Raw genomic sequence first — 26,958 nt, forward strand, 5'->3', positions numbered from 1 at the left:
CACCTCTCGGGTCTCAGATGGTCTTCCCCAGATATGACCATGGCTTTCTTTCCGGAGAGCAGTCCACTAGCTTTCAGAGACGCTTTCTGAAGGTAGATCACGACAAAGGCATGTTTGCGCTTTTAACACTTTAACTAACCTTTCTTATTCACGTTCTGATCAGCCATGCGTCTCCCTACTCCCTACTTTTTCACCATCATGTTGCATTTCATTGATTTCATTCATTGATATTTTTTGCTTTTATTTTCATTATTTTCCTGTGTGTACTGGCTTGTTTAGTTCTATTACTATGCCTTGTTATGTAAAAAAATGTTTATAAAAGTTCTGAAAAGTCCAAACTCATCAACGGCATCTTTGAAGATTAACCACACACATTTCAGTGAGCCTGAAGAAATGTGTGCTTTTCATTACAAGAATAGCAGAGCTCTGTTGGTGACAGTTTAGTTCAAGCATGTGCTTAATAGAGACATAATAATTATCAGTGCAAGGAAGTTTTTAGTCTTCTATTTGAAGGGCTTGGTAATATATTTTTCATGAAAAGGGATTGCTGTGCCCTGTTGTTTGCCGCAACAAAGCAAAACCCTAATGCACCACATGTCTGTAGAGATGAGAGGGTGCAGCGGGAGAGTCACCATGTGATTTTTGAGACAACACTGGGTCTACATCCCCTTCAGTGGTGAGCAAGGCTTTTAGGGTGTTGATAGGTTTGTGTTTGGCATGAGAATGAGGTTTTAAGTCATCAGAAAGAGACATGTCCCCAGTTAGATGCAAGCCCAGCAATGAAAGGATCTTTAGTAGGATATGACAGTTGCAATTTTGTTTCCTGAAGCATAAACATAAAATAATAATTAACAATTTCTTGTGTGTGAGAGTGCATTTGTCAGCATGGGTATTTCCTTCTGTGATTAAATATCAGTCTGACTCATCAAATGAGGAATGCTGCTATTGGCCAACTCCCCTCCAGTCTCCCTATGTTGTCCATTCATAAACATAATCCATTAGGCCTTCATGAGCAGGGACGACAAGCAAATTAAGCTAATAAGCTACATGCTAATGGTGGAAAGGTGTAATTTCGATGAATGCAGAAAGACCTTCGTGGCTCATCCTGTTGGTGAATCAAAATATTTAAAGTGGATGAAAAATGACTAAAGGCAATTCTAGACTAAGAACTATTATTAAAAAAATGTTTTGCTTTCCTGGCTTTTCATGGCTAAAACATATTTTTAAACTATATTTCTTTCCTTTCTGTTTTTTGTTTGCTTGTTTGTTTTCATCAGGGTGACCAAGGCCAAGCTGGACCGTCTGGTCCTCCCGGTCCTCCAGGTCCCCCTGGTCCCCGAGGCCCCCCCGGGAACACAGGCAAAGATGGGCCGCGTGGCCCTGCTGGCGAACCGGTAAGCACTTCTCCTCATGCATCACAAGTGCCAAATGCACACTTACTACAAAACACAATCCACCCATGCACACCCATACACTCAACCTAGTTATTCTCATCCTATATCATCATTCTCCCCCTTCATCCTCACCCTCTAACTAAGGTTACACCACAAAGAATACACCTCAGTCATCAGGGGCTGCCAATCCCCCAATTGTATTGACCTGGTAGGGTTCAACCGCAGGGTGTAACAGATTGCAAAGATATATGTGTGTGTGCTGTATGTGAATGTGCATTTATACAAATGTATTAAAGGGGGAAGGGTCTATGAAGTAAATTGCAATGAACCCATATTTTCATTCTTCCGGGTTTGCCAGTGAGCTGCGGCTTACCTAAAAGCTCCCAGAATAGCGTCTCCACTCCTGGCCTCATCTGTTTTGTGTAAGACGGCGGCCACAAAGTTCTCCAACACACCCCCTGTTCTCCCACCCTCGTACCACGACTGTGTCGCTGTGCAACCCTGAAACAGATATGGCACTGCGGCGAGTTCATGGGCAGTTTGCCGACCTCACCGAACAATAGTTGTGTTCCTCGCCTCAGGCAGTTTATGTTTCTCAATATTAACTTTCTGCTTCCCAGAGTTTAGTTTATACCATATGCAGCGGCAGCTTAAGTTATAGGATGGAATAGAGAGAAAGAGGCTATGAAGGTGATTATAAAGTGTAAGGAATGAACGGCCTGTCAACCTCAACTGGCACAGGACAGCAAGAGGATTCAAGTAAAAAAAGCGAGAGCTTGAGAGCTTGTACAGAACCGACAGAAGAGAAAAGCCAGCATAGCTCAGAAAATTACTAAAAGCAGACGGAGAGTGATCCCGTCCAGTAACTTAGTAAATATCCCATGTATTCCAAGTTGATTAAAGGCGTTACAAAACCCAAAACAGCCAAACAAAGAAGAGTAATGCGAAGCGATGCTCCATGTTGAGGGCAGATGTCTCAGTGGGCTGAGCAGGAGAAAGTGAGCAAGCCTGCCAGCGTGGGTGTCCTTAGATCACTGTCATTTGTATCTGTGAAGTGGAAAGTAAAGGAATCACAGCTCAAACAAAGTTGCAGCTATATCTTCTGTCTGATACGTGCCGACGGGAAACTGCTGTGGTGGATGTGTCCGTAGATAAAGTTAAATACTTTTTTTAAGTAAATTTAGTATCGTTTATAATTGGAAATGTATCTGACATCTGAACTGGTCTTCATCCATCTTTTCCTGTGCTCAGGATAAAAGAAGGGCTAAAGAAATTATTTGCAACGGTGATTTGTTTCCCGCTGCTGTGGTGGAAAGATCAAAAGATGGAGGAGGGGGTAAGAGAGGTGAGAAAAGAGGTTAAAAAGCTGCTGGAGCAACTGAGGAAATAAAAGAGGACCACATAGCAGTAGAGGGGATCGGGGTGACAGTTTGTATGTGCTGGCTGAGAGCGGGAGGAAGAAAACCAGCTGGAAGACATCTAAGTCGCTTCTGCGCTTTATTGTAAAATATGAGGACAGAGCGGTAGGCTAATAACCTCCAATTCATATCATGCATATGACACTTATACATACAGTGCAAAGAGTGATCAAGTGAACACAACTATAGAAAGGTGTAGAGAGAGAGAGTGAGGTGGAGGGTTCTTGCACAAGATCCCACTAAGCTGTCTCTGCCATGGATGACTTCATAGCAGATGTTGATCCGAGAACACGTCCACCTGGCCTTCACAAACCGCCACGAAAGTTCTGCTTACCTAAATAAGCCAAATCACTGATGGACAGATGTCCACAAGTGGACATGGAATACTCTTTCAGTGTTTGTGCGGGGGATCACTCATCATCATACACCGAATCTTGGCCAGGGCTCCATAGTCATCTCTTGCCAACTGCAAAAAAAGGCTTTTTTTAAATGTGTAACAGAAAGTGTCTTTAAGGTCCCATATTGTAAAAAGTGAGATTTCCATGTCCTTTTTATCATAAAGCAGGTTAAGGTGCTGTATAAATACTGTGAAAGTAGAAATGGACACAGCCTGTATTCAGAAACTGTCTTTAAATGAGCCGTCAGAACTTCGGTTGTGGTGTCACAACTTTACTTTATTAAGAAAGTACAAAGAATTTCAGTTTGTCGAGTGTCCACTAGGGGCAGGTTTCATTATAGAGCAATTTCTCATTGACCCCCATGTTAAACAAGCCATTCTCCATGACAACATGGGGGGCGTATCAGGCTAGTTTTTATTTTATTGGAGGTTAATGTTTATGAATAATTAGGGGCACGGCCTCTTGAGTGACAGTTAGCTACTGGCCCTCACTTTCGCCTTGGAGGTATACGTCAGTCAGATGGATGTATCTCCCTCCCCCCAGCGTCACACCAATGCCCTTTTTTGGTAAGAGGGAATGAGGAAATTAGTTAAAGTCAGACAAGATGGCGACTCCCATAAGCAAGTACGATTGGATCGAGTTGAGCGAATGGACCTCAACAGAGAGGCGAGGTCCATTTTTTAATACAGTCTATGCCGCTACAGTTCCGTGACAGTCATTCTCCGGCTGCAATGATGGTGCAGAGAAGCAGAGAGCACAGATGCGAAAGACCCGGAAAGGCTTTTTCAGGTGAAACACTTGAAAAAGAGAGACGGACACTAAAACAGAGCATTTTAGACAGAGAGTGAATACAGATATATTCAGACAGACGAATGAGGAAAATTAGAACATTAAAACATTAAAACTTATAAACATGTTCTAGTAGAAAACTAGTAGTATTTAACTTGAAAATCAGCATAACATGGGGCCTTTTTAGAATTGTTTATGTTGTTATATTGTTTCGTGATGTTCATGCTGGTGGTGGAGAGCGCTGTCTAAAACACCTCAGTCCAAAATCCCGCACAGGTGTCCAGTTGGATTGAGATCTGGTGACTGAGATAGCCGTAGCTTATGAAAGTATTCATTGAGCCTCTGTGCCCCTGCGGAAGCATCTGTATCTTGTTTTTCCTTTGCCACCCCTCTGCATGTACTCCGGCTCAGTATAAGCGCTTGCTGAACTCAAGTCCAGGGACCGGTCCCGCCTTGTTAAACACTGACATCTTGTGGCTGAAGTGGTTTGACTCTTTGATGGAGATTTTGTACCTGAAGTCGAGCGCCTAACTACATTTCTTCTCTGTCCTCCTCAGGGTTTTCCGGGTCGTGATGGCGTCGAGGTGAGTCCAGTTCAAATCCAGTTTAAGCTATCTGATTGTTGGTCATGAATTACTATTGTAAGTCTGTAGTGAGGATTTGCCTTTCTCTGGATAATTATGGTAACCAAATATATTTCTACCTCAGGGGCCACACGGATTGCCTGGGAAGCCGGTACGGTCATTAATAATTAATTGATCTAGACTCTTTACTGCCTTACTTCTTTGTCTTTCCTCAAATGTCTTGTCACATTCTGTGTTTGCCATCAAGTGAGCAAAAGTTTCTACTTTTGACATTAATTGACTGTTTTCAACTGACAGGGAGAGGATGGCGAGCCCGGCTATCCAGGACCACAGGGTCCTCCCGGAGCTAAGGTGCAGATACGCATTACTCATCAGTTATCAAATCTTGCATGCTGAATATTTTAATGCATCTGTCTTTTTATGCATTGATCATTGATTGTGAAAACAGGGCGAGTCAGGTATGGGAGAAAAAGGAGAGAGAGGCATGGATGGACTCCCAGGATTAAAGGTAGATATGGAAATAGCATTTAAACAATACAGACATGAATAATAAGTATTTTTATTAACCATACTATTATTTATGTTGTCTGAGACAGATTTACCATAATATCCATATGTGTGCTTAAACAGGGAGACAAGGGGGGACTAGGAGAGCAAGGGCCACAGGGATCCATGGTATGTATATTTAATTTCATATTTATTTGTTTTTTGTGTCCTGCACACAAATAGCCCAACCCCTAATGGGTTTACAAAACACCATCACGTAGTACATTATATTCAAAATACAGATTATTATACAGCTCCATATTTGAACAAAATATTCCTCCTTTTTTCCCAGGCTTAACCAAGAACATTTGCTAGAAAAAAGGTTCCCTTTTTAAAGCACAACTCGAGTTTTTCATATCCATCTAACCAAAAGAAATCAGCATTAATGGAAGATATTTTAGTAAAAAAATACATTCCTCAAATCATCATAAACTATATAAAACATAAAATCACTCTCATTCTTAATCTCACCCAGGTCGCTCATCAAACTGATTTTTGATATGATATTCAGTTGTTTATGTATCTATCTCATATTTCTCTGTCTCCGCCTCAGGGTTATCCTGGAGAAAAAGGCGCCACGGGCTCCTCAGATATCATCGACTTCAATGGGAAGCTTCTAGATGCTTTCCAGGTGAGTGGTATTAAAGCATCACTGAGATTAACGGTTGCATCATATGTTCCAACAGATATTTATTACTCATTCTCAAGTTAGTCATCGGGCAAAACTTGCCCAGAAATGGTGTAGCGGGGTAAGAATATCCTTTCAAAACTGACGCCATTTCTTTTTGACAGGCCATCGACACCATCAGTGTTTCGGTAATCTGCTGTTGTTTCGGCATGGTTTTGGTGGAGTGATCAGTAACTAACGCCTGTATAAAAATGCATATGGTGGCACAGAATTGCACAAGCAAGACTGACCTTATTCCATCTGCTTCAGCCTGTGGATCGGTGCTTGTTTTTGTAGATGCCCTCCACCCAGAACTACATATTTCAGATGTACTGGATGTCACTCTAGAGGCCACATCTAAAGAGTATTACTGAATGTCTACCAGGCTCTCTTGTGTATTAATTTGGGATTAAAACGCACAGTCCCAGCAAATATAGTCCAGCTGGGCTCTTCTATCAGATAGCATGTAGCCCAAAAAAGCATGTTTAATCATGCAGAAAAATCAACAGCTTTTGTTACATTGCTCTGAGTGTGTTTTCACGCTATGTATCCATCGTGCTTCACAACATACGTGGCTTGAACTTGCTATAGGACAGCATGGTGTTTTTTTTAAATCTATGTATTCGTATTACACGTAACTGAGCGCACAAGGGGAATGCATTGGAAAGAATGGGAGGGGGACCTCTCAAAGTCGCCACAGTCTCTGTTTCATATCCCTCTCCTACACTATACCCTTTGATTCTACCGTGTACCGTGCTACATGCTAATAACAGATGACTATCTTTGCAGTGGAGTGTGTATTTGATTAAAAACCACTATGCACCAGGTCCCCTCGGACCTGATCTGAAATGTTCTCCTGCATGCAACCCTGTAGACAACAGCGTGAGATAGTTAAAAAGGAGTCAGTGAAAACGTGAACCTGAGATCTTATCGGGAGCCTCTTGCCAACATTGGCACCAAATCACACGCAAGGTTTCAGCTAGAGTTATATCCATAGTACAGGGAGCGCTCGTTGGCCACCTAGCTTGTGTTATGAACCGTCCACTAACTTGTTTGTGTGAGAAAGCGTATTGGTTGCTTGATACTGTCATTCATTTTACAGCTTTTTGTATAACTTTTTTTGCCTGAGTAGTGGTCACTTTCCTTTGATGGAATATGTCAGATTGAATACATGTTTGTAAACATCTATTGGTCTCCATGGCTTAAAGCTGCAGTCAACAACCTTTTTTTGAGCATATTCACTGAAAGCGACACTATGCTCCGATAGAACAATATAAATCATCCAGTTTGAGGAAAACAAACGTGCCTCTATGTGCACCTAGAGCCTGTTGTTTCTTTTGCAAAAATCGACAATATCACATGCTCACGCCTCAAGCTAGGTAAACACTAAATTATGTTAGCAATTGCTATCTATGAGTAAGTTAGCCAGCCTACCTACATGTAGCGTGTACTCCATGCCATTTATCGATGAGAGAATAAACGGGAGCGTTCACAAAAATCTGGTGCATGTGCACTGACGAGCACTAGGTGGGAGGGAGCGGAGGACATCGCTGGGGTTTCGCGGTTAATAGGTGATCAATGAAAAAACTGTCTCGATGGGTTATTAAATGTATATTCTCGCCAAAAAAGACTGTGGGGTCCATTTTTGCAGAGTTACACTTTAAGGGAACCATCATCGAGTATGCTCAGGATCTGCTGCTGGTCTCCTAAAGAGGCGGGGCAGAAGATAAACACATGTGACACAGATACAGGAAGTTACAATGAGTTGCACTGTCTCCCTTCTTAACCGCCTCTGCTTATACTACGACTATGCGATTCTCTTCAGAAATACATACTATTGAGGCATGGATGGAAATGCAGCAGATTTGTCAGCTACTCGTTACTTCTGTGAACTCTACTCCTGCAGTATAGGTTAACATCTCCAGCAGTATAGGTTAACATTAACTCCTAGTATAACATTATAATGTATGTATAAGAGGATGCTGATTACACCAAATCCGACTTTACCTATGCTATGTTACTTATAAATGGTAGTTTTAAGTATCGTGTTTTTTTACCAAATCGTACACTGATTTTTAAGACAATGTATTATCAAATTGCATGAAAGATCTCCCCCCGGACCCCCCACAGTTTTGGGCTGAGTGCCAAATGTTTACAACATCTGGCCCCGCCCCTGGTCAAGTGAATGTTTTGTTTCTCCTCCTTTTGTGCGACGGTCTCATCCTGCATCAAAACAATCGACAGGATGGAAAGCGATGCCATACCGCAATCAGCATTCAGCACAATCTTTGAAAGATAAATTGCTTCAAGTTGGTTGTGATCAGCAAACAGAGTGAATGAAAGATGCCATCAGCTTTGTTTACTGTCAGGCTTGCGTTGTGAAATTCATCTGTCCTGTTGTATTGTTTTGTGTTGGCCCATGTTGAAGCCTTATGGTGGAGATCCCATTTTTTTCCCCTGTCATTTTGAACAGAGTAAACAGACATATGTATACAACATGTCTTTCTGACTGTATGAAAATGACAGAGGGAATTAAAGCGCCTATAATCAGATTTTTTTTGTATTTTTCAGTTCCCCACAACATGTTTCAGGTCTTTAATTTTGCTTTCCGGCTTTACTGTTACTGTTCACTCACAGCTCTCATCAGCAATGTTCCCACGGCAGCAGCCTTTATCGTTCTGCTTTACAATCAAAAAGATACGGAAGTCTCACTTTTCACAGTATGGGACCTTTAAAAGGTTGCATCATATTTTTACGACCTCCAAATGGCCAAAACATTATTGCAGGTGCAGGAGTGATAAATTATAATGCAGTGTGTGGCACATTCTGGACATAAATATCACTCACTTAATTGTGTCTTTCTGCAGGGCCCACCTGGACCACCTGGACCCCCAGGCCCTTCAGGGGAAAAGGTACCAATGCACTTCCCCGGGATTACAAAAGATTGTAATGGGGTTAAATGAAAATTAAATTAGATGTTGTGTCTGTGCAGTGTTAAATCCAGTTCATCAAGCTTATCCTTCCTCTTTTTCCAGGGTGAGCTTGGTTTACCTGGGCCAGCAGGAGTTGATGGGGATAAGGTATTGTTGCTAATGAACACACACGCATATTTAATGTATTAAACTATTGTTGATGCATTTTTTTAATGGAACTCAACATGTTTCTTCTTGATTCTTTGCCTCCAGGGACCGAAGGGTGACCTGGGTGAGACAGGACCACCTGGCGAGAGAGGAGAGAAGGGAGAGATGGGGCTCTCTGGGCCTTCTGTAAGTAGTGGCAGTGCACATGTAAACAGCTGATACACAACAGTGACAAGTACATAGATAGCTGGAAGTTGATCTTGCTCTTTGTGGGTCAGGGTATGGATGGACACAAAGGAGAGAAAGGCGACTGCAGAATGGACGACAACCTGGTTAGTGGAACACATATAATACAACATTCGCTCATGTTTGTGTATCATATCTGTGCAGACACATTGTGTTCGTTTTAGCCCATTTACTCTCTCACTGACTCTTCTAATTTCAATGGTGCTCAGGTTCAGATGATTTCCCAGCCAGGCCCCCCTGGCCCGCCAGGTGTTCCCGGGGCCCCTGGATCCATGGTGAGTACTTATAATTAATATCCAAATCCAGATAGAAACTATTCAAGTCAAGTTTGTTGTAGCTGTCACACTTATAGTACCCAATGTTTTTCAGGGGCTGCATGGTATGCCCGGTCCGAAGGTGAGACTGCAAGACCATGCATCTACAGTATGTGGTGGAGGCTGTGACATGTTGTTTGGTACTCAGTGCCCCTGTCTTTCTAATGCAGGGTGAGCCTGGATACGGGATGAAAGGAGAAAAAGGGGACTTTGGTGCTCCTGGACCCAGAGTAAGTGACCCCTCATTACCATTCTAAAACATGATTGACCTAGACATGATGCAGTGATGATAATGTACTTTAACTGCAGGGCTTAGACGGTCTCCAGGGCACACCTGGATCTGCAGGGTTAGTGGGTCTTCCAGGTGCGAAGGGAGAAAAAGTAAGAACCCAATCGCCTCCATGTGTAGCTACTTAATGTTTTTTACTGTATTCAATAAAACATACATCATGATTTATATGTGTGAATGTGCGTTCACAGGGCAGACCAGGGGAGCCTGGACTAGATGTGAGTTTTAACACCAGGAACTTTGATCTTGACATTTTCATTTGAATTGAACTTTAATCTGTGTTCAACAATCTGCCTTCTGAACTCGTTGTGTGTGCTTCTGTGTCCAGGGCTTTCCAGGTCTGATGGGAGGGAAAGGTGACAGAGGGGAAAGGGGAGACAAGGTTGGTACAGAAAACAGAAAAGAGCATTTCATTATCTCCATTTAAAAAATATAAGCATTTTTTTCCTCACCGTTTTTCTCCTCGTGTCCAGGGTGACAGGGGAGCAGTGGGAAAGAGAGGTCTAAAGGGCCAGAAGGGAGAGCAGGGTCCTCCAGGCCTGGACCAGCCTTGTCCTGTGGTATGTAACGTCCCCACTCACATCTAAACTGATTTATTTCCTACCACTTTCTTCTCATCTTATACTGTATGTCCCTGCTTTCTTCACTCAGCACTGTTTCTGTCATTTTCTACCTGTTTCTCTGAGTTTCCTCCTCAATGCTGTGAATGTGTAACTGGCTCTTTGCCGACAGGGTTGTGATGACACTAACGGTGTGTCTCAGGAGGCAGGGCTTTCTTCCCCTCCTCCACCTCCTCCTCTTCCTCCTTCCGGCCCTGAGGCCCCCTGTCCTGTGGTACAGTATCTCTGCCTCCTTCCTCCTCCACTTGCATTACTATTTATGCATCTAACATTGCTATTTTTCCATTTAAACACTTTGTTTTGTGTATTTTTCATCTCTCAAACTCCTATGCTTCTTACTCACCAACCCAGGGGGATTCAGTATTCACTGTAAAGAAAGATAGTCACAGATAATAAACAGTAAACAGGCAGTAAGTAAAAGACTGTATATGCGTGATATATACAATATCTGTATGATTAGACTTATCTGGCTTTTAATATGTGAAATGAAGAGATGGAAGATGCCAGGTTACAAAAAATAACATTACTTTAACCATATGATGTCCTATAAAATGTTCTGTCAGTCTACAGTAGTCCCAGAAATAGAAACACAAATAGACACATACATGGAGAAAAATTGATTGCCACCATGAAGGAAAACTTTTAAAGAATATATATATACACTGGAGATCGAAATAAGAGACCAAATTATAAATTTATTCTTAAATATTTTTATTTTTTATCGTTCAGAGAACAACTGTTTTTAATAAAGGTTTCGGTTATTTAAAAAAAACATGCTAGTACAGAAGTGGTATAGCCACAGCGGATATATCAGATTATGAACAATAAAAAATAACAACATTTCAGAATATATTAAGTATTTATAAATTGTGTACAGTTAGATTAGAGCAGTTAGACTATATCTGTCTGTTAAATATAAGGCTGCAGCCAGTTAGCTTATCTTAGCATAAAGACTGTCAACAGGTTGAAACAGCCTGGCTCTGTCCAGCACCACTAAACACTAAGTAATTACTAATAAAAACATTTTGTTTTTGTAAGGATTGAACAACTTATTTGAAAAGCCAGGGTTTTTTAATAGCTTCTGCCTCCACCTTTGCTTTATTTTATAAACTCAGTTTGTGGATAGCGAGTGCACACCTCGGCCATTATTACAGTTGATATCTAAAACATCAGGACGCAGGACAGTAGGGTGCGTTTAAGCATGCATTGTTGTCATTCCACTGTTCTTTCTCTGCAGGGACAGGATGGACTGCCCATACCAGGCTGCTGGCATAAGGTGAGTTTTAAAAGGCCTAACGTGATTTTTTTTTTTGTGTTTTTTTTTCTTGAGCATATTGTTGACTAATTCAATTATTAGAATTTTATTACAAGACAGCAGCTGGCAAAGTCAGGGAATAGTAAAGAACTAACACTATCTGCAGCCAAAGCATACATTATTACTCATGGATCGTCAGTGTTAAATTCATTGCTTGACTCTGATTTGATACAGGGGCATTTTGTAAGTATATTACAGTGTGTGAGCTTGCAATTGTAAAGCATGAGTATTTGATGTTTGGATTTTGATTTGTAATGCTACTAATAGTAAATCCCTACTATTCTTCTTTTGCAGTGATGACTAACCAGCAGCATGGAATCTGTACATATTGATATGGTATATATTGCAGTTGAATGCTACACCAACAACCCACTCCCTTTTTTCCTTTTTTCCCCCTAAAACGTTTCATATAATATATTGAGATTTTTTTTTTTAACAAGGACATTGAGTCTACAGTATTATGAAAACTTGTTTAAAACCCTAGAGATCCAGTGTTGTTGAGAATGCAGCTATGGTTTTGAAGAGAAGAAACTGAACTGGCAGTTGGACTCTTACTTTGAAGGACAGTCCAGGATGACAGTGTTGGAATGCCTTGACAGTCTACTAACAAAGCCTGACTTGCTGCCTGATTGTATCATGAACGCTGTATGGATATAACGGCGTGTGCACTCACCGGTCTCACGGATGATTGGATGGATGGACAGATCTCTGTGGGACTGGCAGATGGAGGAATGTGGGTCAGTGCTCTTCTCCTCTCTGTTTTCTAAAAAGGAGGAAATGGCGAGACAGAAGCTGAAACGCAAGCGTCTCTCTCAGCCCTGAAGGGGTGCGGGGCCCCCGGTGGAGAAAGGACACACAGACAGGCAGAGAGCGCAAGGGGCAGATTGGCCTTCATGAAGCAGAGCACGCCATGTAATGCCTCGGTGTCATACTGAACACTCAGATCCTCTGTTATGGAAACTCTCCCGGAGGGGGGGCGACGGAGAACCCTACATTCACCTGATATGAGAAGGAAAGACAAATCCGTGGCTGATGATGCTACGCAGTCAAAGTTATTTGGGAGTCACTGACTCACTGGCACATAAGGAAGGATTTACTGCACAGATACATTGAACCAGTTGTGGTGATTTCTTGTATGGCTCTTTTGTAAGGGATTTTCACTAATGAATTGCATGTTCATAAGAAGGCACAGTGTTGTTTAGCATCCTGACAGCTTGTATGATTTGCGGGTCCCCTCACTGAAACCTCAAACGACACTAGATTTTTATCTTCATTTGCAATAAGCAGTCTTTGATAGTATTTCCATTTGAACAAGCCACCCAAAAACATCAATAAGTCTACCTTTTTATGGCTTACACTTGTGGCAGTGGCGACGTGTGCTGTTTTTTCTTTTGTTATATTCTTACCTATTTTTGTCCAGTTCCATTTTGCATTCCTTTGCATTGCCATGTTTGTGGAATATAAAGACAGCAAAAGTTCAAGGTCATATTCGCAGGAACCCTTTGCAGTATTTGTGATAAACCAGTGTTTTCAGTTGCTTTGACAAATCATTGCCAATCAAATCATTTTTCTTAACAATTTTCCGTGTAAGTGAAATCACAGATGAAGACCTGTTTAATTACCATTTGCTCTGGACAACAGTGTAAGTTCTTGCTGCTGACTTAAATGTGTGCTGTTTGTTTTGATATTTTTGAATCAATATTAGTGGTTTGTCCTGAAGGACTAACAGACTAAAGTATGACATTTGAGTCAAATGTATACACAACCATTGTTTTTGGGGGGTAATTATTCATTTTTATTCAACAGAAGCTACACCTTATAGGACAATGGTTTATATACAGTTATTTTGCATTTTGTGAGTGTGCTTTTTTCAATCATCCCAAAAAGTTACAGTCTTTACTATCAGATGACTTTTATTGGTGGGTTTTTTCTTGGTCTTTGTAATACATTCGTCTCAGATCAAACCATTTCTTGGTGCTTAAATACTTTATTATACCAGTTTTTTTTTTTAAAAACCCAGCTCTTCCATAAACTCTGCTTACCACTAATAACGAAGCTCACTTTTGACTGACACTGTCAAAGAGTTATTCATTTAAATTCATGTTTATTATTGAGGTTATAGTTTGCTGTGGTGTTGACTTAGACTGCTTTATATTAAGAGGTGTTTCTACTATTTTGGCCATCCCAGAATATAAGAAACACCTAAAATGCACTCCAGTACAACACTGCCAACTACTATGACCTCATAAATAAATAAATAATCATGAACAAGTAGGATTTTTATCTTTCTGACAGTATCAACAAAAACAGAAAAAAAATACAAGCTTAGTAAAAGTATAACTCGAGGCAGAGCTGTTGTTAGATTGCATTACATTGTGCAGGTGTACTTACTTTATCTGATGTATCGACTTGTGAGTGTATATTCTGGTCACTAGGTATGGCTGACTAGCAATCATTTACAACATTTTCAGAATGTTTTATTGATTTATTATCGTCAGTCACCATCATCATACAGGCTGCTAAACAAGAGCTTCAAATGAATCGGTGTGAGAAAGTAAAGATGGAATTTGCTTAAGTAATGAAGGTACTTTGTTCAAAGGGCAATGTAATGGAGGGATAAAAGTGTGGCTTCAGTTCCTTTTTAAATCGGTGTGTAATATAACTTCTTATCAGCTTTACTATTGCAAAAATATTTTTCTGCATTTGCAAAGTTGAATTACTGACATTGCACAAAGCCATCTCCATATGAGTGGGATAAATATGATGTAAAGTCCCACTCATTGTTTTATCTTTAGAAAGGTTTTGTAAGAACAATCAGCACATCACATATGTAACCTATACTGCACCACTCATTTATGAAGTGAAATTTATTCTAGAAACGTTTTCTATAAAACAAAAAAAAACAACTTTAAATGAGTTGTATATCATTAAGCTAAAATATAACTGACATACAAACTTTATTTGAGAATCTTAAAAAAACAATGTATGTTGACTGAGCAGCTGTGCTGGAAGCAGAACGGTTTAACTGTAAAGCACTCACTCCTTAGCATTATTTCACTGGAAGCTGATGGTTATCTGTCACTTAACATTATCACGTGTGTTTATTTCTTTTGCAGATTCTATCAGTTTCAGTTTGAAGGTTTAACGGAGTCAGTAAATGGCACAATGTCTGAATACAGTTTGGTGTTTTAGCAAGTCATATACCACAGTATTACCTTGACTTTGTGAGAATGTTTTTTTTTTTTTGGTTGTGTATTTGGTTGTAAAAGAATTAAGCTATTTTTGTAATTACTTGTCTAAAAATGTATAACATGAAATCTGGTCAATTAAACATGTAGACTGAAGTAAACTCCCCAGTGTTATGTTGTTGTTTGTCCATTCATTTATATCCTAATCATGTACAATTACGCAGTTCCATTAATTTAACATTATTATAACATCAATGTGTTTTACCAACCCTACCTCCATACTGCATTTTTAAAAACATGCAATGACATGGCATGTAATTATTATGAAAAGTAAACATTTATTATCCAATGAAGAGAATGCATTTGTTCAGAAGAAAAAAAGCACACAAAGCTGTAAAAAAAATAAAAACACAAACACGACATACCATAACATATAGGAATACCAAAACATATCATCCTGTAAGTTACAGATATACATGTCCTTTAATACACATTTACACAAAGGAGCTACCATTACCATAACACTTTCTATGAAGACCACATCTACAGTACATTCATAGTGAATTATAAAATGTTCATAATACAACATTCAAAAACACACAATGCTTTCTGATGCACTTTATCAACCATCATAAAACATTATAGATGTGACTTTTCAAATTCAAGTGTCTTGTGGTTGCTGTTGAAGAAGGACTTATAGTGTGTTATAATAGTTCATGCAGTTTCATACGTTATCGTTGTTTGTCCTAAGGGTGCAGTGTGTTCCTGGCCACATGCTCCACAAAAATAGGGGGGTAGCTTTTAACCTTGTGCGGGAATTTACAGACACGCAAAAAACCTTGCAACGTCCCCAAAAATGTAACTTAGATTCTGCGTTTAAGAGACTGCAAATGGACAAGTCCGGGGGAGACCATGCAGTCCAACGTCAGTCGGCAGAGAGGCAATTGGAGGCCAACCAAAGGCTGTCATGTAGCATTAATGAGCTCTATAAATACATGAAACATATTAGTATAAAACAGCAGCTTTCGAGTCTCAGGCTCTTATGACACTTGCTACTCTAACCCTCACTTAAATTAACTCTGAAAGTTTATTCTCATCCAAATGGTGTTCACGGGGGCATCCGTGTGTCTTTGGACCATCTGGCTCAAATATGCCTACAAGAAGGACAGATATTGGTGTGTTAGTCATTAGACCAGTGTGCTCTTCATTTCTACAACTATTATCAAACTAATACATAAACAGTTTTACAAATCATTCTCATATGTCCCCTGTTGTCATAGCTGAATGAGCTCATTGTTTCTAAGATTAAACATGTTACACAACTGGTTGCAGTTTATGAGGAAGGGAGCACTGGACCAAAGGCACACAGCATCAGCTTTAATGGTTTACAGCAACTCCGAATCTTGTGTTTTTATTTAGGAAAACCGCTATTTTTATATGAACAAATGACCTCATGTTTGTGGTGCAATATTTGCAACTTTTATATTGATTCCACATCTTTACACTCATTTATACATCTGTATCGCATGCATCATTAAACTGGAAGGTTTTTCCTCCTGCGCAGAGATTGTTTACATGAAATGCTATCATTGATGTTCACGATTTTCAGTAAGTATTTTAATCTGTTAATGTGTTAAATTGTTCCTCATCAAAAACATTTAACATTTGCACTTAGCTTTAGAGAACATTTAAGACAAACCACAAGAATTATTTAAGAAATATTTTACTTTTCTGTTATTCAGTGAATAAAAATACTTTTTTCTCAACAAAACACAACAAGGCGTGATTAGGTGTCGAACGATGGCATGATCTGGGAACTTTACATCAACATCAAAGTTATTTCACTTGGTTCAGACTGCAATGACAATCATCGGTAGCAACGACCACCATAAACAAATGCATATTTCCAACATGTAAAGAGAACCCCCCATGATCTATCCCATAGTGTAAGCTGTTACCATCAGGCAGACAACGGGCCTATAGAGCGAGAGAAACACCTCAGGTATATGTGATGTACTTGTCTATATTTCATTTGTTGTTATGCATTTTTACAGTATGTGCTCTGTCCTATCTCTAGGAGTTGTTTGCAATTATCTGTTGGCAGGTCTGGCTCTGTAGAGTCCAAGACAAAGAGATTCTTGCTGAATCAGTGACTTGTTTTAAATCACTTCTTAAAACACACTTTTAAAGATTTGCTTGTATAAGATGCTGTCTTTTTCTTTATTTTATCTATTTATATCTTTTATTTTTTTATTGTCTCTTTAATGTCTGTTTGTGTTGTTTTTTTACTGTTCGTTAAAAGTCTTATATATATTATATATAGGCTCCTGATGGTGTATGGATTTTATATGTGCTTTTGCCTTTGCTCTTGCAGTCAAAGCACTTTGTAAACTTTTGTTTTAAAGATTCTTTTAGTCAACCTGGTCCGTCAAAAGTGAGAATGGAATTCAAACCCACAAAATCAGAGAACTAAAACCGGCAGGAAACCGGTGGATTGCTTACTGCAGGTAGGGAATGAGTCCTTACCCCAAGTGAAGGAGTTCAAGTACCTCGAGATCATGTTCACGAGTGAGGGGACGACGGAGTGTGAGTTTGGCCAGAGAATCTGAGCAGTGGAGGCGGTGTTGCAGTCTACCGGTTAATCTTCGTTCCTACCCTCACCTTTGGTCATGAAAGCTGGGTCATGACCGAAATTACGAGGTCGCGGGTAAAAGCGGCCGAAATGCGTGTTCTCAGGAGGGGGGCTGGAGTCTCCGTGAGGAACTCGGTGTTGAGCCGCTGCTCCTTTGCGTTCAAAGGAGCCAGTTGAGGTGGTTCGGGCATCTAGTAAGGATGGCCCCTGGGCGCCTCCCTAGGGAGGTGTTCCAGGCGTGTCCAGCTGGGAGGAGGCCTCGGGGAAGACCCAGGACTAGGTGGAGAGATTATATCTCCACACTGGCCTGGGAACGCCTCAGGATCCCCCAGTTAGAGCTGGTTAATGTGGCCCGGGAAAGGGAAGTTTGGGGTCCCCTGCTAAAGCTGCTGCCCCCTCGACCCGACCCCGGATAGGCGGTTGAAGATGAAATGAGAGATGAGATGAGAAAATCAGAGAACTAAACACATACACATCTTTTACCGAGCAGTTAAGACAGTGGATGGTCAATAAATAAACATGTCAGCACTAAAATAATCTGCTGTGAATGTGATCCATTGGCTAACAGTCTCAGCATGTATTTGGCTTTTTTTTGTTGTTTTTTCACTGGTGTTTTGTATTCTTCTGTTATTTCACCTTAATATCCATTCTGTTGAGTTCTGTCCTGCTTTGTTGTTGTTTTTTTTAATCTTGTTTATATGTATTATATATATATAATATATATATATATATCGAAGCCAGGGGACTGCAGATGAAAATTAGTCTTTTGGCTTATTCTGGCATTATTCTGGCATTTTTAACCCATGTATGATCATGTGTTTTATTCATTTGTACTGCCCCCTTCTTAAATAAACTGAAATAAATTGAAGTTATTATTATTATTATTATTTATGATCAGATTTCTTTGTTTCCCTGGCACGAAAGGGGGAATAAATAATAGTATTTCACATTCGGTACATCCCTGAATAATACCTACCTTTACAAAGGATCAGGTGATCTGTTAATAATAATTATAATAATAATAATAATAATAATAATAATAATAATAACACAGTACCTATCCATCTAAATATAGCCTAATTGAATCAAACGTTTGTGTAAAGTGTAAAGTGCTGCCACGATCATCCATCCGATCACTCACTACACATTTTAATTATTTCAATTACACTCACCACAGTCTTGCTTAAGTAAAGTAAAGTAAAGTAAAGCAAAATAAAGCAAAGCAAAGCAAAGTAAAGTAAAGTAAAGTAAAGTAAAGTAAAGTAAAGTAAAGTAAAGTAAAGTAAAGCAAAGTAAAGCAAAGTAAAGCGCTCGCTGATGCTTGGTAAGTAAAGTATGAAGTCCACATTTCCCAGAATCCTCTGCGGGCGGCTCACCCCTCATAGTTTTTGCATCCGGGTCTGCGCTTCCTTTTCCTCTGTGCCCAGATGCGATGAGGACCTAGGTTTTTCTGGACCGCAGAAAAATCCGAATCCATCCTTGTAAAAGGCAGCACCGAAACTCGCCAAAATGACCGAGCAGATGACAGTGAGGGGTACCCTGAAGGGGCACAGTGGATGGGTCACCCAGATCGCCACGACGCCCCAGTATCCCGACATGATTCTGTCGGCGTCCCGAGGTGAGGCTTCCCCCGCCGGCTCCGCCAACATGGCTAGGTTAGCATTAGCCGAGTAGTTGGTCTCGCGGGTGTAACGTACGACAAACGACAATGCCGGTGTGAGTGACGCATGAAATATACACAAACAGCTTCTAATGTATGTAATGGTGTTAAACAGTTTTTACCTTTGACAGAATCTGCTCTAACTTATGAGAATGACGCCGGTCAGCTAAGCTAGCTAATGCTACCTAGCGTCATCTGGAAGTCAGCCTCAGATACCCACATCACATCTGCGACACGTGTAACAACATAAAGTGTAGAGATAGTGCAGTTACGTGCTTAAATGTGTGGATCTGGCAACAACAATCCACTCGTGACCGTTGTAGATTCTGCCTGGTAACTGTTGACCAACTGTTTGACAGCTACATATGCAGTAGATAACATTGCATGGTCATGTTCAATATCAGGTGTTTGTAGAATGGAGTATGTTCACAGTGAGTTAAAAGTCACCCTGGATGTTTTGTTTTTCCAGATAAGTCTATCATCATGTGGAAGCTGACCCGTGATGAAACCAACTATGGCATCCCCCAGCGCTCCTTGATGGGCCACTCTCACTTTGTTAGTGATGTGGTCATCTCCTCAGATGGACAGTTTGCCCTGTCCGGTGCCTGGGATGGAAGCCTCCGCCTGTGGGATCTCACCACGTAAGTTCACGGAGTGGAAATCTCTTCAGTACTGGTCAGATGTTTTGGGAGTTAGTGGTAGTGAGTGGTTTTGTCTAAATGTTTACCGTAGATGGTTGGTGTGTCTGTTCAGATCTGAGCAGGGAAGTGTTTTAATCGCTGCAACAAGGAATTCTGGATGCATGAAAAGTGATCTGGCCTGTATTAAAAGCCAATAATCCCATGCCACCACAGTTTTTGTAATCAAATCAGGTGAAGAGTAGGTGTGGTGTTAAACTTCAAACTCTATACCTACACCATGTGTAGCTCAGCCACAGGAATCACAGATGACTTTGGCCAAAATGTCAGTGTTTAAGTTATATTCTGTCATCTTGGCATCAGTTAATTGTGACTCAGTCAAGCTTAAGCCTTTCTCCAAACATCACTTTATCAAACCTGATACAAACTTAATCTAAGTATTGTGGCGATACATTGGTTTATAGCAACTTGATGGATCTCGCCCCCAACAGAGCAACTTGATTAAACATGGCCTGTATCTGGATTGGGCGATGTGACAGACTAATCCCCTATTTAAAGTATTTCAATAATGCACTTTTTAGAATTATGCATTTGTCCTTAAATGACATCTTTGATCTGGGTATTTTGATTACCCTGCTTGAAACTAATGCTATTCTTAAATTAAATGTGAGTCAGTCATGGACTCGAAGATCTTACTTTCATCTATGCCAGAAGTTTGACCAAATGTGTGCTGAAAACACTGTTGCTAGTTAATGATAAATATTAATTGTCACCCAGTCTTTGCATTATTTTTTTCTGGCCAGTGCATTCACAGAGCTGTTCTCACTGCGCCATAAATGTTTGGGGGGGGCTGTAGCGTTGAGGTGCCATGTATGGATGGTGCCAGTTATACTATCTTTTAATTGTTTAGCTCAAAAGATGAAGCAGGAAACTTTCTTGGTGTGAACAGAAAATTGGTTTAAGACAAAGCTGTCTTGACTCTTAATGAGTGTGTTAAGCTTTTGGAAAAGTTCTTGATCGATAGCTGTAGCCGTATTAGACGTGCTCATGTTTTCTTCTACTTGGGTGTCTGAAGATATGCAACAATTTTGTGTTCTAAAATGTTTTTGTGGTGTTTCCCCAGTGGCCTCACAACTCGTCATTTTGTTGGACATACAAAGGATGTTTTGAGTGTGGCCTTTTCTGCTGATAACCGCCAGATCGTGTCTGGCTCCCGGGACAGGACCATTAAGCTATGGAACACTCTTGGAGTCTGCAAGTACACCATCCAGGTGAGTTGCTAACTCAGGTTGATGTCCTGTGAGTACCAGGCAATCTTTCTGTCAATAGAACTAGGTATTAATGTATTTAAGTACTGGGTAATAGCCTTGTGGTACTTTGAATCACAAGTTGAAACTCGGCTGTTCCTTCTTGTTGAAAAACCAAAACTGTCCGTAAAAATGGTACTTCTCTCAAATACAGTTCAAATTGATGTCAAAAGGAAACATGTTTAAAATCTAGGTTTCATGTTGCTGTTAAAGCAGCTAAATAAATCACTAATGTTGGGTATTCAGAGACTCTTGCATTGAGTATATATGTATTACTTTAATTTGCAGGAAGAGGGCCATTCTGAATGGGTGTCTTGCGTGCGCTTCTCCCCCAACAGCAGCAACCCCATCATTGTCTCCTGTGGCTGGGACAAGATGGTCAAGGTACGTTGTAAATAAAACTCCTCTTAGCTTTTGCCTTTGAGTTCTACTGCAACTGCAAAAAGAACCTGAATGTAGCAGTTTTACGTAGTTTGTTTGCCCGTTCATTTGGAAAAACTGGCATGTGACCTGACCTCCTACCTAAATATTGTCAAAGCCATGGAGCCATTTGTACTACCATCAGTGTGACGTAGTCTTCCTGTCCTCTGCCCCTAGGTGTGGAACCTGGCTAACTGCAAGCTGAAGACCAACCACATCGGCCACACTGGCTTCCTGAACACAGTGACTGTCTCTCCTGATGGCTCCCTGTGTGCATCTGGTGGAAGGGTACGAAATAAACTTTATTTTATGGTCACAGAATGTTTGTTTTTTTTAATCTTTCCCCACCATTCTTAGCTCAACTGAAGGACCATTTTTAAGTGTAGGTTTCAGCGGTGATGAAAACTTTAGAAGCATCTGTTTAACATTGATGATAAAGAGGCTGTTTCTGAGTGTTACCTGCACTTAAAAGGTCATTGTGTTGACGCTAAATGATTTTATTCAACAAACTCCCTAGCTGGTCAGCATTGTCATTTTCCCTAAAAGACTATATTTATAAATATGGTTATTGGAGTGCATCTTCTCATTTTGTCTAGGACGGCCAGGCCATGCTGTGGGATCTGAATGAAGGCAAGCACCTCTACACCCTGGACAGTGGTGACACCATCAACGCCCTCTGCTTCAGCCCCAACCGTTACTGGCTGTGTGCCGCCACTGGCCCCAGTATCAAGATCTGGGTAAAACTTCATCCTAAATATCTCATGATCAGTATATGGTCCTTAAAGCTACAGTGCAAAGAGCAGTGACGAAACTTCCAATGCCAACTGTATTCTTTTGATGATAAAGAGGCTGTTTCTGAGCTCTAGCCTAGACCAACTTGTGCAACGTGTTATCCATTTTGGTTGCAATTACTTCTTTCATTGATCTGTTCTGATCACTGCCTCTGGTGTTTTTTCTTTTCCTCATGTAGGATCTGGAGGGCAAGATCATTGTGGATGAGCTGAGACAGGAAGTGATCAGCACAAACAGCAAGGCTGAACCCCCACAGTGTACTTCTCTGGCATGGTCTGCTGATGGACAGGTACAACACACTCTGCTTAGTAGGACCTTCACAGTACAGATGTCTGGCTATTCTATTGGCAGTTTTTAGTGTTTAACCCCCAGTGATTATACCCATTCACTTTAAACTCTGATTTCTAATGGTGACAGTCCTGCAAATATGAGGGGAACTAGAAACACTTGTTTGAATATTAATGGTAGGAATATAAAATTATTGAATTTGAGTAATCAATGTTCCCCTATACCTCCTTTTTCCCTTACAGACCCTGTTTGCTGGCTACACTGACAACCTGATCAGAGTGTGGCAGGTCACTATTGGAACCCGATAAGAACTTTTCATCGAAGCGACTTTGAATAAAAGACTGTTTGAAAAGAATGTGTGCCGTCTTGGTTTCAACACTATTGATAAGGCATAAAGTTTGATGTTTTTTACCAGCAGAACTTTTTTTCTCCTTTTTTTTTAAACCTTGTTATATAGATAATCTAATATATTAGTAGGGACAACAGTGCATCCCTAACCTCAAAGCAATAATCCAAAAACAATGATTTTACATAAGTAAAAATCTCAATAATTCATGTTAAAAAATATTAAACGAGGAAACCGTGTGAATTGGACATGGCTATCTTATTGTGTCACTTGAATGTATTAGTGCAGAAATATTCAACGGGGGGTCAGCAGAAATGCTGTCTGATCCCTTAAATGATTTTTTTTTTTTTTTACAAACATGAAAATATGTGTTAAGATGAATCCAACATTATTGGCAAAGAGAAATCGTTCTATATGTGAAATTAAACCTTTACCTCACAACATTGAAAGGCTTACTGGCCTTTACGTAAGTAGCCTCTGCATGGTTAAGTATTTAGTATTCACTATGCCTTCCATGTGTACGCCTATGTTAAACAGTCTTAATAAGTCAATTTTAATAGTTTTAGCATTGTATGCACCATTAAAGGGGATGGTGTATAGCCTACAGTATCCTGGCCTGTCTCTATTTTAACTAAGGGGTCTGGCCTATAAAACATTGAAGATCCCAGTTTTAGTGTAAAGAATAGGCTCTTTTTTTTGGCGCTCAGAAGGATAATTTATATTGACTGGATTATTGTGTCAGACAGGATTACGGTTAGAGAGTTGACCGGGGTATTGTCATTTGTATTGATTGACCTGCTTGGCTTGCCGTAGACCTGTATCCTAGCAACCCAAACAGACATCCAGACCTATCAGGTAACCGCTCTGTGCCCGTTATTGCATTCAAACTAACAGTTAGTCTAACGTTACTTCTTAGATTTACCATCTACCGTTTCACACCAAGCTGTTGCTACTAAAACGGAGCTAACGTTTAGTTTAGTTGACGGCACTGACGGGAAGCTTCATGCTGCTCAGGGGGTGATGGAGCAAACGTCGTCTCCTAACATCTACGTGGAGAGAACCCTGGCTCTTGTTAAACCAGACGCCGTCCACAAAGCTCAAGCTATCGAGGACGTTATCCTCAAATCAGGCTTCGTTATTCTTCAGGTTGGTTAAAATGTCGTAGTAATAACATGGACGGCTGTAAACTGATGTTATCTTTGGGGTGTGTCGTCTCAGGAAGGGGTTGAGCCAACTGTGGCTTCCTGAGCCACTAGTTTGTATAATACAGTAACTTTTATTATAATAAAGTAACTTTTATAAATTGCCCCTATAAACTAGTAACGTTAGCCACGGATGATTTATCCGAGATGTATTTTTTCTGTAGCTTATTTGTTAGCTGATAAAGGGCAAGAAGTTGCAGTAGGTTACAGAAATGCAACAGAAACCTTTGTCCACCAGGGAGCGCTGACAATGTCCTGTTTATCATGGTCAAACTTTTTTATAATATATATATATATATATATATATATAATTCACATGTTTTTAATGATTAAATTAAAGGGGTAAGGGAACTGAGGAAGCCTCTTAGGTGAGAGGTGAAACGTCTTCCTGGACAAATAACCAAGTCCAGTTGCTTTTGCTTTGGGGATAACGATGACCTGGACAAATGAGAACATTCACAGGCTTAAAGGGGTATTATCAAAAATGTTTATTTCAATAAAATCAAATATACAATACACGACTTTGTCAACCCCAGAGATATTGAGTTAAAGGCTGACCTCAAAAATCCAGCATCAGTTCACATTTCACTGAAATTATACTTCATTCCTGTGGCAGAAGCGGAAGCTGCAGCTGAGTCCAGAGCAATGCAGTGACTTCTACGCAGACCAATATGGAAAGCACTTCTTTCCCAGCTTGACTGCCTTCATGAGCTCTGGTCCCATCGTTGCCATGACTCTGGCCCGCGACGACGCCATCGCCCACTGGAAGTCCATCATAGGGCCTGTCAGCAGCACCAAGGCCAGAGAAACTCATCCAGGGTGGTGGGTTTGTTAACTCATACGGTATTGATTCAGGCCTGTGATCTATCCCATGAAACCATGCTATATATTTAAGTTCCTGCTAATTCATCAAATTACTGAAACAACGGCCGGTCACAAATATAAAGACCAGTATATTAAGTTGGGTATATGTCCCATATATATTAGTGTGTCTCCATATATGTTAAAGAAATGGTTTCCAATGCAAATGTTTGATCGCAAAGTAATTTAGATATTTGCATATACATAAAGTAGGCTATATAACTGCTAGAGTTATAGTAGTTAATTTTCTGGTTGGTATCATGATTCATAATTTTTAGTTTAGGTGGGTAAAGGTTTGCAGCCATGACAACCCTGGCAGAGATACGTTAATGTGATGTATTTCCCCCTCCAGCCTTAGAGCAAAATATGGCACTTCTGACCTTAAAAACGCACTCCATGGCAGCGAATCATTTCATGCGGCTGAAAGAGAGATCAAATTAATGTTCCCAAACTGTAAGTAATTCACATAACTACACATACCATTGTTGGTATAGAAATGTAGTGATTATCACTTACGATCGTGTACCCCACCTGCTGTCTGTCTGCAGCTGTAATCGAGCCCTTTCCCACAAGAGAAGCCCCTGAAGAGTACCTGAGCAGGTACGTCAACCCAACTCTGCTACGTGGACTCACTGAGCTCAGCAAGCACAAGCCACACAACCCCTGTGTAAGTATCCGGTGCTCAGTATTTGGAGGCATACAGTTATTTATTAGCCAGTTATATATTTCCGTTTTGCTGGTGTTGAGCTTAGTCTTTGAGACAGATCTCTATATTATGTGATGTTCTTTGTATTCTTCAAGCTTTTGGTATCTGACAGTGTCAATGCACACATGCTATAGAAGGACTCGTCTGATTAGATATTTGTATTAAACGATATATTCAAGTAAGGACAACTGAGGCTCTTCTTGTTACTTTACGTTTGTCTTTGGGAAGAATCATCATTAAGTTTTCCACATCGGTCCCTAAAGCATCTTTCTGCGGTATCCTGCACTTTTCCTTGATAGATTTGGCTCGCTGACTGGCTGATCAGCAACAATCCGAACATGCCTCAAATATGTGACGGAGCCATTGTGGAAGAGGCAGAATGACAACAGGGGAAAAAAAGAGGAACCAATACATACATTTAGCCAATGTTATTTTTGAACTGTTTAGTATTATGGTGAAATAAAATGTATTTTTACCACTGATCATTTGTTTTGTGTGCTTTTTGGTGACGTTGGCCTATTTATAAACCATTTGTTCTTCCTTTAACACGTCTTTAAAGGCTGTGGCTTAAATTAAAGTTCAGCAGGTTTCAGGGGTGCAGATCCGATGTCAGGATTGGTTGGGACACAAAAGTGATTTATTTTTTTGCCTGTATGCAACTCATACCATGCCACCATAGATCACAACTTTGTAGAGGCTCGCTATATCATTCAAAAAGTACTGAGCGTGGAATCATTTACTGTGCTTACCTTTCTGGTTTATTTGTCCTTAACAGCCAAAAGTGCTTATCAGGGCTTACTTAACTGTCATATTAGTAAATCCTAAGTTTAAGGGTCTCAGGCATATAAAGTCTACTCACCTCCACTTTTTCTCACCATCTTCCTTTTCTCCCAGTGTATCGGACTACTTATGCATGATTCATTTATATGGATGAATATCAAAATACAAAGCCCTTGTTTTAAAAAGCCTGCTGATCCTCACTGTCTGTGTAAGAAACCACAGGTTCATTTGTTTTGTAGTGGAAGAGACCAGAATGTGGAGTCAGAAATATATTTCTCAAACTTTATTTTTTCCATAATTTCAATCAGTTGTGAAGAATGTGAAGTCTGCAAATTTGTTTCAAATTTGTTCAATTTTGAATAATTTAGGGTATTTTTTATGGGGGGGGGGGGTGTCTGCACCCATGACACGTTTACACAAGAACACTAACAACTGGTCCTAATCAATGAATGAATCCAGTATCTCAAATTAGTTTTTT

General features: G+C 40.3%; 3 protein-coding genes across 4 annotated transcripts in view; all 3 read left to right on the forward strand.

Annotated features, from left to right (window-relative positions):
- The window catches only part of LOC310948237 (uncharacterized protein), a 130,969-nt gene extending 115,993 nt beyond the window's left edge, over nucleotides 1-14,976 (forward strand). The window contains exons 10-32 of one of the 2 annotated variants that reach the window (XM_083915290.1): nucleotides 18-92; nucleotides 1,278-1,394; nucleotides 4,557-4,583; nucleotides 4,708-4,734; nucleotides 4,881-4,934; nucleotides 5,032-5,091; nucleotides 5,214-5,258; nucleotides 5,683-5,760; nucleotides 5,922-5,945; nucleotides 8,664-8,708; nucleotides 8,832-8,876; nucleotides 8,982-9,062; nucleotides 9,155-9,208; nucleotides 9,332-9,397; nucleotides 9,492-9,518; nucleotides 9,607-9,666; nucleotides 9,746-9,817; nucleotides 9,917-9,943; nucleotides 10,054-10,107; nucleotides 10,199-10,285; nucleotides 10,458-10,559; nucleotides 11,583-11,621; nucleotides 12,432-14,976. In XM_083915290.1, coding sequence (XP_083771416.1) covers nucleotides 18-92; nucleotides 1,278-1,394; nucleotides 4,557-4,583; nucleotides 4,708-4,734; nucleotides 4,881-4,934; nucleotides 5,032-5,091; nucleotides 5,214-5,258; nucleotides 5,683-5,760; nucleotides 5,922-5,945; nucleotides 8,664-8,708; nucleotides 8,832-8,876; nucleotides 8,982-9,062; nucleotides 9,155-9,208; nucleotides 9,332-9,397; nucleotides 9,492-9,518; nucleotides 9,607-9,666; nucleotides 9,746-9,817; nucleotides 9,917-9,943; nucleotides 10,054-10,107; nucleotides 10,199-10,285; nucleotides 10,458-10,559; nucleotides 11,583-11,621; nucleotides 12,432-12,482 — 1,317 coding nt within the window. In that variant the 3' untranslated portion in view covers nucleotides 12,483-14,976. The remainder of the gene's footprint in view (nucleotides 1-17; nucleotides 93-1,277; nucleotides 1,395-4,556; nucleotides 4,584-4,707; nucleotides 4,735-4,880; nucleotides 4,935-5,031; nucleotides 5,092-5,213; nucleotides 5,259-5,682; nucleotides 5,761-5,921; nucleotides 5,946-8,663; nucleotides 8,709-8,831; nucleotides 8,877-8,981; nucleotides 9,063-9,154; nucleotides 9,209-9,331; nucleotides 9,398-9,491; nucleotides 9,519-9,606; nucleotides 9,667-9,745; nucleotides 9,818-9,916; nucleotides 9,944-10,053; nucleotides 10,108-10,198; nucleotides 10,286-10,457; nucleotides 10,560-11,582; nucleotides 11,622-12,431) is intronic. The other variant, XM_083915289.1, reaches the window with a different exon arrangement.
- A 3,920-nt stretch (nucleotides 14,977-18,896) lies between these two features.
- Nucleotides 18,897-22,940, forward strand: rack1 (receptor for activated C kinase 1). Its single transcript, XM_083915288.1, has 8 exons — nucleotides 18,897-19,098; nucleotides 19,610-19,781; nucleotides 20,902-21,049; nucleotides 21,374-21,469; nucleotides 21,683-21,793; nucleotides 22,102-22,242; nucleotides 22,476-22,586; nucleotides 22,828-22,940. Exons 1-8 carry the CDS (start codon nucleotides 18,990-18,992, stop codon nucleotides 22,891-22,893), a joined length of 954 nt encoding a protein of 317 aa, XP_083771414.1. The 5' UTR covers nucleotides 18,897-18,989; the 3' UTR covers nucleotides 22,894-22,940.
- A 1,011-nt stretch (nucleotides 22,941-23,951) lies between these two features.
- Nucleotides 23,952-26,123, forward strand: nme5 (NME/NM23 family member 5; the record flags this gene model as incomplete). The annotated part of the gene is made up of 5 exons (XM_083915293.1): nucleotides 23,952-24,077; nucleotides 24,750-24,955; nucleotides 25,347-25,447; nucleotides 25,543-25,661; nucleotides 26,000-26,123. The coding sequence occupies 5 exons, from the start codon at nucleotides 23,952-23,954 to the stop codon at nucleotides 26,081-26,083; spliced, it is 636 nt and encodes a 211-aa protein (XP_083771419.1). The 3' UTR covers nucleotides 26,084-26,123.
- Nucleotides 26,124-26,958: the final 835 nt, after the last annotated feature.

This window comes from Echiichthys vipera (assembly GCF_963691815.1).
Source record: "Echiichthys vipera genome assembly, chromosome: 6".
Classification (NCBI taxonomy): domain Eukaryota; kingdom Metazoa; phylum Chordata; class Actinopteri; order Perciformes; family Trachinidae; genus Echiichthys; species Echiichthys vipera.

Excerpts from the sequence above, each read along its gene's own strand:
- rack1 (XM_083915288.1), top strand. The coding sequence starts at position 18,990 with ATGACCGAGCAGATGACAGTGAGGGGTACCCTGAAGGGGCACAGTGGA. Across the intron at positions 22,243-22,475 it reads GCCCCAGTATCAAGATCTGG|GATCTGGAGGGCAAGATCAT; the intron begins GTAAAACTTCAT and ends TTCCTCATGTAG. Across the intron at positions 22,587-22,827 it reads CATGGTCTGCTGATGGACAG|ACCCTGTTTGCTGGCTACAC; the intron begins GTACAACACACT and ends TTTCCCTTACAG.